At 38.2% G+C, this 13,063-nt stretch overlaps 1 protein-coding gene and 1 long non-coding RNA gene across 3 annotated transcripts; one reads left to right on the forward strand and one right to left on the reverse strand.

The window, feature by feature from the left end:
• Positions 1–3,196: 3,196 nt before the first annotated feature.
• Positions 3,197–4,294, reverse strand: LOC135508331 (uncharacterized). Its single transcript, XR_010450782.1, has 3 exons — positions 4,099–4,294; positions 3,577–3,750; positions 3,197–3,284 (listed from the first exon to the last, which is right to left on the reverse strand). It is a non-coding gene; the product is annotated as an uncharacterized LOC135508331 (long non-coding RNA).
• A 57-nt stretch (positions 4,295–4,351) lies between these two features.
• Positions 4,352–9,123, forward strand: LOC135508330 (paired box protein Pax-1-like). Of its 2 annotated transcripts, none has more exons than XM_064928431.1 (5): positions 4,352–4,589; positions 5,048–5,674; positions 6,632–6,765; positions 7,087–7,294; positions 8,428–9,123. In XM_064928431.1, the coding sequence occupies exons 1-5, from the start codon at positions 4,586–4,588 to the stop codon at positions 8,445–8,447; spliced, it is 993 nt and encodes a 330-aa protein (XP_064784503.1). In that variant the 5' UTR covers positions 4,352–4,585; the 3' UTR covers positions 8,448–9,123. The 2 variants fall into 2 exon arrangements, with proteins under 2 accessions (XP_064784503.1, XP_064784502.1); XM_064928430.1 differs by having other exon boundaries at positions 4,355–4,589; positions 8,421–9,123.
• Positions 9,124–13,063: the final 3,940 nt, after the last annotated feature.

Here is a 13,063-nt window from a genome sequence, read left to right on the forward strand (position 1 = left end):
AGATTCACGCTTGAAGAGAGGAATCCTTTAACGTTACTTGAAACCAAGATAGATATTGAACGACTGGTGTCAGTCCACGGGCAAACTTCAACAGTGTTCAAACAAAAAGGTTCAAACAAGCGACGGGAAACAAATAGCCTGCAACTGATGTCCACCAACATATGGTTGCATCTCTTTATCAAAAAACAAAGATCAAAGATGTGTTGACAGTAAACAGTAGGCTAGAAAAAGTTGTATTTCGTTTAATGGCCAAATATTACTTTAGATGATGATCATTGAAATAGCCAACTTTTGGATGAATTTCTAAACGAAATAGAATCTAAAATGCAACATAACAAAACTGAAGTGGGCTAGCTGCCCATTTCCACCCAAATAAAATAATGTGCTGCAAAATCGAAATCTGAAGAAAAATACAATAGGAATCAAACGGGTTTATAAAAGGTTACAGAATAAGTGTAAATCTATCATGGCTAGGCCTATCTTTTTATTCAGGATTTGACAGAGCATCACGATGTAATTTTTCTTTTAGGAATCCGTGCAAGGGAGTGGGGAATAAAACATGGATTAGGCTTATAGGCAGAAGCAGAGCAGAAGACGGGTTGTCGGCGAGAATAGGCCTAGACTACTGTAGGCCAAAGAAAGAGCTAAAGCCTAAATTCTAATATAAGCCTATCGAGCTATACTTTAAAGTTCCAATGCAGACGTTTTATCTCAAGATCAAATAATATCTGGGTAGCAATTATCTACCTTACTGTGATTGTTTTCAATAAAAAATGTAAAAAATAAAAAATGTAAAGCTTCTTAGCAAAGAGCAATTTATCAAGCAAAAATTTTGCTAGGACTGAAACTGAAGATTAGCTGTTATTGGCAGAGCGATTTGGAACTCTCTTTCTTATTGGTCTGTTAAATAATTTGCTGCATGGTGACGTTACCACGGAAGATTAAAACTCCCTCCCACCAAAACCGGCTGAAATTGCAGGCAGTTTTTTAAAACAGCTCTTATACGAAAACGACATTATCATAATTTTCACAATTTCACAGTTTTATTCCAAACTCATAGTGTGGAAATATATATAAAACACAGAAAAATCCCAGTTTTACTGCACTGGGCTTTTAAGATGAATGGTATAGCCTAGTATAAAGACCTACAGTAACATGTGTGAAATACAATTACTGGCGTGTTCACAAGACGCAACTGAGGTGACAAAAGTAATTTCTGGATAACGTGGACCTAAACAATTTACACGAGCTCCGCTTCATCTATAGATACGTTTAAGCCTGCTGTGTGCACGACGGCGTTTAATGCATAAGGCCTTCACATGAACACGACTCATAAGCCCTACACGTACAGTGACGAAACCACCAGCCTGCCTACACCCCTCACACACCATGTTCAGTTGAAGTAAAAAATGGACATACAGTTTTGCGGTGGTGAAGTGTGTGCCAAACTGATATAAGGGCACACTAGCCTCCTGTGTAATGGTGTGTAACCACAGAGGTGTCATGGCACGAGAAGTGGACACCTGTAGGGACCCAGGCCCGTGCGCACACTGGTCTGCCTCCAGACGCAAACACAACTGGAGAGTGTCCTGGTTTGAGCAACACCAGTAACACCAACTTTTGAACTATTCGATCAAATTATTAATGGAAAAACATAACTACTTGGTGTCGGTTGTTTTTATTTATTTATTATTGTGTTATTTTTGATTGAAAGAATGCATTCATTAGACTGAAACACATCTTTCAATCTTCTCCTGGAAATCAAACGAGAGACAATATACGTTTCAGGCTGATTCGTTATCTCAAATGTACTTTATTTAAAGTCGGTTCGTTTTATTTAAATGATCAGGCTCCCGTATGTGAGGACTACTGAATACAAAGTGAGCATATCTGTCAACCGTTACAAAAAGAAAATGAAATTAATGCAAATGTTCTTCGTTTCACAACTAACATTTGGGGAACCTTTTAGTTTTTGTTTGGTTTTGTCACGTGACTTTTGCAGAGGCACACTTGAACACAACCTATCCACTTTACCAGCAGGATGTCCTTCGTCTCCCAACATGTATTTATGCACCCCAAAAAGAGACTTCACAGACTCCATACATAGACTTCAGTCAGTTTCGAGGGTCTCTTTTTTAGGCTATAAATATGCAGAACGCAATATTGAAAGTGTTAAGAAGCTCAGACTCGATTAAAAGGTTCAAATAATTATAGGCTACAAAAATAATAAAATCAAATATATTACATTCAATTTCCACGTAATGCTTATAATCAAACTATAGGCCTACATTTAGCATTGTTTATGAATATTCCAGAAGTAAAAGAAGATTAGTCAAACCATGCTTGTATCAATGTAAACCTGCTAGACAAAATATATAACGGTGCAAATAGTCATAAATAATGATTTGATAATATGCAAATTAATTTTAAAAAGCTGTGGAAAAAAGTTAAACTAACTTGTTGCCATTATGTAATATTGCCACTTAACAACATGAAACGCGGTGCTCTCTTCCGCGTTAAAGTGCAGACGTTTAAACGATTATCTCCTCAGACATACTTTCATAAAGACACAATACAAAACTTGAATGAGAATAAATATACGTAGTAATTTGGTTATTGATAGAAATCGACACATTGTATTAAGTCATTTTCCCCTGTAGCAAGCGGCAGAAACGGCTCTATAGTTTTACTGTGCATCTTCCAAATTACCAATAGACACGCAACGAGTCTAATACCGATCTCATTTCATCTTAAATTATTTCACATGGTCTTTCTTTTCAAAAAAACATTTTTGAAAAACATATTTCAAACAAGCATTTATACCTGATACATCGCGACATGTTTGTGTTCCAGTGAACCTCTTTAGCCAAGGAATCTGCACAGTCGTGTACAGTAGGTTAAATTTAATCTAGATGGTGGTGTAATTCCTATTCTATCCAGATGAGGGAAAATTGAGGGTCTGTTGTGCAGTCCTTTGGATTTAGAAAAAGGATTTCAACAGAATTCTACAGAATGAAAGCAATGCCAATAACCTAAACAAAACAGATAACGTAGCCTATCACTTCACCAAGATAGCCAAGAAATAATGGTTCATTTATTTAGAAAGATTAAATCGTGCATATGCTTTATGCTTGATTTAGCAGATAAGATTTAGAGCAGTGAGCCACACTAACTAACTGTACCTTCACTGTGACTTTAATGAACGATCGCCCTCTCCTCATACTTCGCCTCCATCCAAGGTTGCTGTGGTGACCCAACCTGATGTATTCCATGTGTCTTGATCCCTACAAGACATGTAGTGAAGTGGCCAAGAGAGAGGGGATAGTGACACTGCACCGTGTTACCGTTGGTTCGACTGTTAACTTTTACTAGTGACAATTTGCGAGCTTATAAACTATACCTTCTTAATTTCCACAGGAAACACAGAGAACATGCTGTGATAATGCTAGCCTCAGGAATTCAGTCATATTGACTGAATCCCCCTATAGTCTATGAGCATTGCAACCCACAAAGGTATCGATTACATGAGCCCTATAGCATGTTTGATGCTAAGGATGGAGATGTAAAAGGCCTTACCGGTTAGTGAGTCCCTTGGTCTGGGTTGTAATCGAAACTTCATGTGACACTATTATGCGATTCCCATGGTTTGCTAGTTCCGGCCTCTTATGGCGCGCGAAACACATCATGAGCGAGCTCCCAGGCGGGACGCACCGGCGGTCAGTTGGTTCCGCAATGGACCAAAAAACACAACTGGAAAATATATTAGCAATTGTGCCGACTTAATTTTAATAGCATAATAAGAGTAGGCATTGCAATATAAATACATTGATTGAAATAAAAATGGAGTTGGCAAATGTTCATGGAATTTATATGAAAATGGATTTTGTGAAAATGTATCAAAGTGGATGGAATGAAACAAATCTGAAATATTATGTTTTAATGATACAAATTGGTGGATAAGATTCTAATAGTTCTTTGATCAAAATGTATAGGCTCCACTGCAGGCTCTATTGCCAAATGTCACTCACAAAATATTGTAAACACAGTCTACATTAGTGGAGAAGTGCCCATTGGAAGTCCATCCAAAGCACAACTCACCTCATTCGAAAGAATCTCTTCAATGGTTTACAATGTATTTTCTATTTACCAATGCATCGTGTTCAATAAAATGTTTCCCCTCAGTCACTTCGTCCCTATGTAAAATACAGAGAGAGGTTGAATTGCGCAAACCGGATGGTGCATGTGTTCAACAGCCTATCCACCGTCAGGACGGCCAATGAAACAAAACCAGAACTCCAGCGTGGTAAAATTGACGTAGAGGGACGCGTCAAATTAATCCCAACAAACTTCAGCCTCTGGGATAACTCAATTTTGCCTTTATCAGATGAAGATCACTCCAGTGCCGTCGTACAAAGCATTTTCTCTCAAAGCACTGTGATAGAAGAGGGAGAAGAAAAATTGGAAGGAGTCTTTTAAGAAGTCCACATTTTTTCTTCAACGTTTTGCTTCCTTCGTGCAGAAGGGAGAACCACCGCATTCAACCATTGAGGGGCAACTATTTCAAAGCATCTCGAACCACAGGCAAATGGGTAAGCTTGCGTTAACATCGGCATGCTTCAGTGAAAGAAAGCTTATGGAAGCATAACCATGCTTAACACGCCTGTATAACGCCAGAAATAACTATACAGTTTATTTCGGGTTGTAGATAAAGTGGACATATCCCTTTACAGAACGAATGGAAGGATAGTTTACACGACAGACAAGTCTTTTTTTCGCGATATGCTAATACGGCATATTCATAATTAAGTTCATATTCAATGGTTGATTTATTAAACATGTAAGTACAGAATATTGAAATGAATTGACATAAAACTTAAAAAGTGGCACTAAGATCCAAAGGTAAGTTAAATGTCGCCTCCTGATGTGATTAGTAATAACAAAAACGTACAATAGCTCGCCATTTTGCATGGTTAAATTTACTGTGCGAGTAATGGAGTTATGTCTGCTTTAATGACTGAATATGTTAATGCGTCTTTATTCCCGTTAGAGCAAACCTATGGCGAGGTGAATCAGTTGGGTGGTGTATTCGTCAATGGACGACCTCTGCCTAACGCCATACGACTACGGATAGTGGAGTTGGCCCAGCTTGGAATCAGACCCTGTGATATTAGTAGGCAACTTCGCGTCTCTCATGGCTGTGTGAGCAAGATATTAGCTCGGTACAGCGAAACAGGTTCCATTTTACCCGGTGCCATCGGGGGGAGCAAACCACGGGTTACCACACCGAATGTAGTGAAGAACATAAGGGATTACAAACAAGGTGACCCGGGGATATTTGCCTGGGAGATCCGGGACAGACTACTAGCAGACGGAATTTGTGACAAATACAACGTGCCCTCAGTCAGCTCCATTAGCCGGATTTTACGGAACAAGATTGGAAATCTTTCCCAGCCAAACCAGTATGAGAGCAGCAAGCAAGCCCCCACACAGGCCGGCCTCTCTTACAACCACATATACCCTTATTCATACCCCAATGCTATGTCACCCAATGGCAAAATGGGCAGCGGTCCCGGAGTACCCGTGACGGCCGGGCATGTAAACATATCAAGGGCCTGGCCATCGGCGCACACTGTCACCAACATTCTGGGTATCAGGGCCTTCATGGATCATCAAGGTGCGTAATATTGAATCTATTTTCTAGACAAACGATTGCTTGTTGATTTATATGGCACCATACATACACACAGTTCTAACCCATTTCCCAATAATTGGCAAAGTGCATTTGGGTTGACTGGCTTGAGCTATTGGACGTGCTTTTCAGTTTATGACTAATTTGTCCATGATGTATGATTTATAAATCATGGTTTGACCTGTAATCATCAGGGAGGAAATTTGCCCTATAAATCTTTGTAGGCCTTGGTTTTGTGCCTCACAAGGAAAACGACTTACTCTGTAGGCCTACTCACTGGCGCCTAGGCAAGCACCTTGCTTCGGCTACCCGTTAACTTCCTCGTTCCCCGTAGGACCTAAGGTCACTCACTATAAGTTCCTACTCGTCATGTTCTTAGTGATATGTTGCCTGTAGGGCCCAGATGTATTGTCGGCCTTGGCTGCAGCGCTGCCATCAAGGAAACAAATTAAAGTAGCAAGTAGGCCTATAGCATGTAGCCATATTCGAAAGAGCATAATTATTATGCATGCTTGTACAATAATGCGATATAATAATCGATCATTTGATGTGGCATTGAACATTTTAAATAGCTATAAACGTGTGATAGCCTTGTCCACATTTCCTCCAATAGATTTCTGACGAACAGCTTATAAAGTTCTTGATTCAGAAACGAAAACAATAGGCCTGGCTTGGATACGCACAATTACGCACACTATTCCTCTTCTCAAAACGTATGGTTTTGATAGCATTTTATGAAATATATCCGATATAACGTGCAATATTAATATTAAGTATAATATATAATTTAGGTCTCATTTTATATTTTACAGTTTCAACGGCTGCTTTCTTCATATAGGATCATTTGATAGTTAGTTATGAATATCAATAGATCAGAGGCATTTTGACAGTTTCCCCCTAATGATCTGACATGTAAAGTGCAATTTTATGTTTCCGAATCAGCAATTGCTGGAGCAGAGGGATATCCACAGAAAATGGAAGACTGGAGTTGTATCAACAGAGCGACGTTTCCCTCGGCTCATGCAGTCAACGGAATTGACAAATCAGCCATTGATGCAGACATAAAATATGCACAGGTAAAAACAAGAACTCATATAAATGCATAGGACTATAGCTGTGTCCTTTATCTGCAGAGAGACTGGGTTCGAAGTATAACATAATATAGTGTGTATTGAAAGGCATTCATCTGTTGAATATAGGCTTGGTATTCGCGAGTTGTTTTAATGTTCGTCAAAATGTTTAACGTTTGCTCCAGCACTATTCAAGGAAGATTAATATGACATAGGGTGTATTGATATATACTGTATACACACTTATGTCATAGATGTGCAAATGTTTCGTTCTGGGAAAAGTAAATCTGACATACTTTCTTTGTGATTGTGCCTATTTTCTTGCAGCCTTCATCGACATTATCCAGTTATGTCCCTGCTTGTGCCTACTCACCTTCAAACCAGTACGGCGTTTATAGCGGGCCAGGTAGCTATGTGACCCCTGGGCACCCTTGGCAGTCCCAGAACTCGAGTTCGTCCCACCCAAGCAGCGGCATGACGATGCACGCTGGAGACATCCACTCTACAATGCCGTTCAAACATCCATCGCGAGAAGGTAGGCCAGATCCTGTTTGATAGTGTTCCATTCTGATCACAACTGCGGCATCTCAATTTTAGCATAATTTCGCATAATTCAATGGCAGCTGACTCGTTTCCCTCCAAGTTTCCTTCATCTATGGCAAAAAAACATCGTTAATGTAAGTTCAATAACAAGCCGTAAAATAACAATGTGCATTTTTATAATTTTGTATTTTCTTTTTAAAGCCTATTCAAACACACACGCACGTGTGTCAAACAAACACACACACTTATTATTAGGCAACCATTAATCTAACACCGGTTGTCTAATTGTGGACATTACATATTAAATTATGCCACTGTCAAGTCCCACAATAATTATATTTATATGTTATAATGGGGGACTAAAATATATAGGGCATTAGTGCAAAAGAAATCTAAGCCTACATTAGCGAAGGGTCTCGAAATTGTAGCAGCCTAAAATATTGATGTAGGCCTAATGGTTCAGGACCTATAGTGTTTCTAACTCTATGACAGCTAAATTATCATTCTGTTAGGCCTAAATAGGTGCTTGAACTAAGTGATCTCGGCCCTTATACATCTACTTATGCTTCGATTAAAACATGTTCTTATCCCTTTGACAGCTGCTGTATATTTTAATTTCAAATTAAATATATGACACAATTAAAAACATTTAGTGTTCTAAAAAAATAGTTATTAGCCAACATTTACAGATGATATGGTCTTGACAAAAATAATGCATGAATACATTCGATGATGAATCGAGGTGTGAACCCAAGAAGACAAATGTGGAAGTTATATTGCAGCATGTGATCCATGTTGTCAGTAAATTCATTCATAGTGTACAATTTAAATGTCATGTGAAGTTTAGAAAAAGAACATTGTGTAAAATAATGTGGAATACTTTAAATATGGTATCAAATGAATAGCCTTATAGTGTAACATTGACTATTGTGATTATTAGTAACCTATTTTGTATTTAAATGTTGCATGTCTTAGTCTAACTTTCAGGTCATTCAGGTCTGTATAGGCCTAAGATAAAATCATTTTGGTTTTTAATAAATATTGGCATTTTTAGTTTTGCTGAAATAAAGAGTAATGGCTTGTGTGCTATACAAACGTCTCCTGTTTGTGTTCTGCAGGAGACAGAAAGCCCCCCAGTCCCCTAAGCAAGCAACTGCAGCAAGAGGCGTTGAGCAGTGTACACGGACTCAATCTCCCTACCTCATCCTCGTAATGCCAGGGAGCTCGTGCCGCAAACCGAGAACTCAAAACTCACAGTAGGACTATGTAAGGAGCTGCAGACCCTTATCTATTTGAGGGCATTTCAAGAATACAAACAGTAAGTGCAAGCACTATTTATGATTTGTTTGCCAAAGTGTTAACTATTGAATGGGCCCTTATAGCCTAACACATGTGCATACAAATGTAGCCAAATATAGATAGACTCGGTCTGTGGCCATATGAATGTAAACTTATGAGGATGTTGAACTGTACTGGAGTCTCCTGTCCTCATGCAGCAGAATTAGTGGTTGGTGGTTGTGTCGTCTTTTCATTGAACTACTTCATGTATATTTCTGTAAAAGACTGCAGGATTTAAATGCAATAATGTCTGTCATTGATGTTTCATTAAAAAAGTTTGCTATAGTTGACAATGGAACACTATCCTGTACACGCAGTAAATTGTTTTCTTAATTGGTTACAAATCTGGTTTCTACAGACCAACTCAACGATGTGAACAAAGTGATACAGTGTACATGTAAAATAGATAATTGCAAAAGCTTTAATTATATATTTTTATAAATCCATTGTAAATATTCTAAATAAAGGCATTGTAAAATATAACTGTTCCTGTCATTATAAAAATGCAAAACAAGTACTGCATACCATCTTTCTAAGTCAAATGTGTTTGCTTAGCGATTTAAAGCGCAGATATAGAATGCACTGGGTGTCGCAGATCATTAGGAAGCTGTTAGAGGAAGAAATTAGATTTCTATATCAGCAAGATGGCCAAAATTGATATGTGAAGTTATCGGTGTGTATGAGGGAAATCACTGCGTATCATGCTGGGACAACGTGTAGGTTTGCCCTCATGGGCGCTACAGTGCTTCTGCGTTAATGGAGCTTACTGCTTTTGGCGCCTCCAGTGATGGTATCTTAGCTCCTTCTTCTGGCTACTTGCCATAAGGCAAATTAAATAACCAATCAAGAACATGAGCATGTTATTTTGCAATAGAGGCTGCATTTGGGATAACACACACACACACACACACACACACACACACACACACACACACACACACACACACACACACACACACACACACACACACACACACACACACACACACACACACACACACACACACACACACACACACACACACGGGTTGGTGTGACAATTGATACACTGCATACCATCACTGAAGGCTCCGAATGCAGTAAGTTACATTAACTACATAAATTTGGAACATACTTTGCAAATTGTGGAATATCAGTGACACTCTATAGCTTTTGGTTTGGGCAATGCTTGTTTATTGTTTTGTTTGTTGTATGGTGTGTTCAGTATTCAATTTCCATAAGATATACTCTGCTGAAAATCCCTGAATATGCATGGTGTTGTTGGTTTTGAATGTTGTGGATTTTGAAACAATCAAATATTTTATGTCATTATAGCCTGAAATGTGCGAACATATAGGCATTTGGTTCATCAGTTCCTTCACAGACTGATTCATTTGAGTCATCTGACCATTAGACATAGACCTATTTTACATACCATGTCCACACAACTTGAACGGCTCTCTCTGAAAGATTTGCATTCTCTCAAACTAACAATCAACATATTGATAACGTCCACAAACTTATTGATAATTTCAGGCCCAAGACCCCATCCAAAAGTCAGTGCATGTGTCTCACTCCAGCCAACTAACACTGTACGTGCCATAGGCTACATTCCATAAACTGTGCATTCCAATTCACAGCCTGTATTTTTCATCCACCTCGAAATCAAACAATGATTAGTTATATTTAGAGATAAATGCTAAAGCTTATCTAAAATTTAAAGGGTTGTGATTTAAGTAGACAATGCATACTGTACATTGACCGACAATCAAAATGGGATAGACTATATTATTGGAAAAGTGTATACAGTGCCTTCAGACCACAGGAGGTTGGTGGCATCTTAATTGGGGAGAACAGGCTAGTGTTAATGACTGGAGTGGAATGGTAACAAGTACATGGTTTCCAGGTGTTTGATGCCATCCAATTTGCACCATTACAGACATTATTATGAGCTGTTCTCCCCTAAGCAGCCTCCTGTGCTTCAGAAAATATTCACACCCCTTGACTTTTTCCAAATTGTGTTGTGTTACAGCCTACATTTAAAATTAATAACATTTAGATTGTGTTTCACTGATTTACACACAATACCCCAAAAATGTCAAAGTGGAATAATGTTTTTAGAATGTTTATACATTTATTAAAAATGAAACACTGAAATGTCTTGAGCCAATAAGTACTTAACCATTTTTTTATGGCAAGTATAAATAAGTTCAGGAGTAAAAATTTGCTTAACAAGTCATAATAAGTTGTATGGACACTTTGTGTGCAATAATAGTGTTTAACATGATTTCTGTACCCCACACACACATCTGTAAGGTCCATAAGTTGAGCAGTGAATTTCAAGCACAGAGTCAACCACAAAGACCAATGGCCAATGGTGATTTTAAAACAGTTACAGAGTTTAATGGTTGTGATATGAGAACTGAGGATGGATCAACAACATTGTAGTTAAGTCACAATATTAACATAAATTACAGAGGGAAAAGAAGGAAGCCTGTACATAATGCAAATATTCCAAAACATACATCCTGTTTGCAATAAGGCACTAAAATAATAATGCAAAAAATGTGGCAAAGAGATTAATATTTTGTTCTGAAAACAAATCACTAAGTTTGGGGGAAATCCAACACAACACATAACTGAATATCACTCTTCAAATTTTCAAGAATGGTGGTGGCTGCATCATGTTATGGGTATGCTCGTCGTTGGCAAGGACTAGGAAGTTTTTTTTAGGATAAAAAGAAATGGAATAGAGCTAAGCACAAAATCCTAGAGGAAAACCTGGTTCAGTTTGCTTCCCAACAGACACTGGGAGACAAATTCACCTTTCAGCAGGACAATAACCTAAAACACAAGGCCGAATTTACACTGGAGTAATTTACCAAGATGACATTGAATGTTCCTGAGTGGTATAGTGACAATTTCAACATAAATCGGCTTGAAAATCTATGGCAAGACTTGAAAATGGCTGTCTATTAATGACCAACAACCAACTTGACAGAGCTTTACACATTTTTTGAAGAATAATGGGCACATATTCTACAATCAGTTGTTTTCCATTAATAATAATACAAACACGTTTTTTTCTTCCACTTTGACATTACAGAGTATTTTGTGTAGATCGTTGATGAAAAATAACAATGAAATACATTTTAATCCCGCTTTGTAACACAACAAATGTGGAAAATGTCAAGAGGTGCGAATACTTTCTGAAGACACTGTATCTGGTAAATGCGGCAAAACAATATGCATACACATTACTTTGAGCCCTGTCGTTGATCAATTGATTGATGTTAGACACATAGCGGTAACGGCAACAAAAACATGGGAACACTTGACTAATGAGGGATACAAAGTATATAGAAAGCAGGTGCTTTCACATAGATGTGGTTCTTCGGTTAAATATGCAACCAACATTTCATCATGCTTAGGGTCAAGTATTAAAATGTTGTGCAGGCTGTTATTTTGCCCATTATTTTGGCTATCTTGGCTATGCCCCTATATGATGACAGTGCCCACATCCACAGGTCATTAGTGGTCACTGAATGGGTTGATAAGCATGAAAATTATGTAAATCTTATGCCATGGCCGTCTCAGTCATCAGACCTCAACCCAGTTGAATCTCACTTATGGGAGATTCCGTAGCAGCGCCTGAGACAAAGTTTCCACCACCATCAACAAAATACCAAATTATGGATTTTTTTGTGGAAGAATGGTGTCGCATCCCTCCAATAGAGATCCATACACTTGGAATCTATGCCAAGGTTCATTGAAGCTGTTCTGGCACGTGGTGGCCCAACATCCCTTTGGCACTTTATGTTGGTGTTTCCTTTATTTTGGTAATGACCTGTATATTTCTAGGTTTGGAACTGATGATGGACACTTTGATGATTTGGACATCCTAATCTGCCAGTTAGGCTATTACTCCAACAATATTGGTTTAGCACTCTGTAATACTCTGTAATATTCATAAAAAATGAGTAAAGAACTTAGTTAGATGTAATTAAAATATATCAAAGAGATAATTGTATTTTATAAAAGTTATTCCTGCTGTCAAATTCATTCAACATGGGGCCAGTAGTGGTTCCATAAGATATGCAGTTGCCTCTGCAAGCTATGCCAGATAATATACAGTATAATCGTTGCAGCAATTTAATTTAACTTAATTTCTTTACAAATAATGCAAGTTTAGTTTTTTTGTGTGTTTTTGTCACGCCTTGGTCTTAGTATTTTGTGTTTTAGTTAATTAGTTGGTCAGGCAAGGGTGTGACATGGGTTTATGTTACTGTATTGTCGTATTGGGTTTTTTGTAGGCATTGGGATTGTGGTTGATTAGGGGTGTGTTTAGTTTAGGTTTGGCTGCCTGAGGCGGTTCTCAATCAGAGTCAGGTGATTCTTGTTGTCTCTGATAGGGAACCGTATTTAGGTAGCCTGGGTTTCACTG

This window comes from Oncorhynchus masou, chromosome 21 (genome assembly GCF_036934945.1).
Source record: "Oncorhynchus masou masou isolate Uvic2021 chromosome 21, UVic_Omas_1.1, whole genome shotgun sequence".
Taxonomy (NCBI): Eukaryota; Metazoa; Chordata; class Actinopteri; order Salmoniformes; family Salmonidae; genus Oncorhynchus; species Oncorhynchus masou.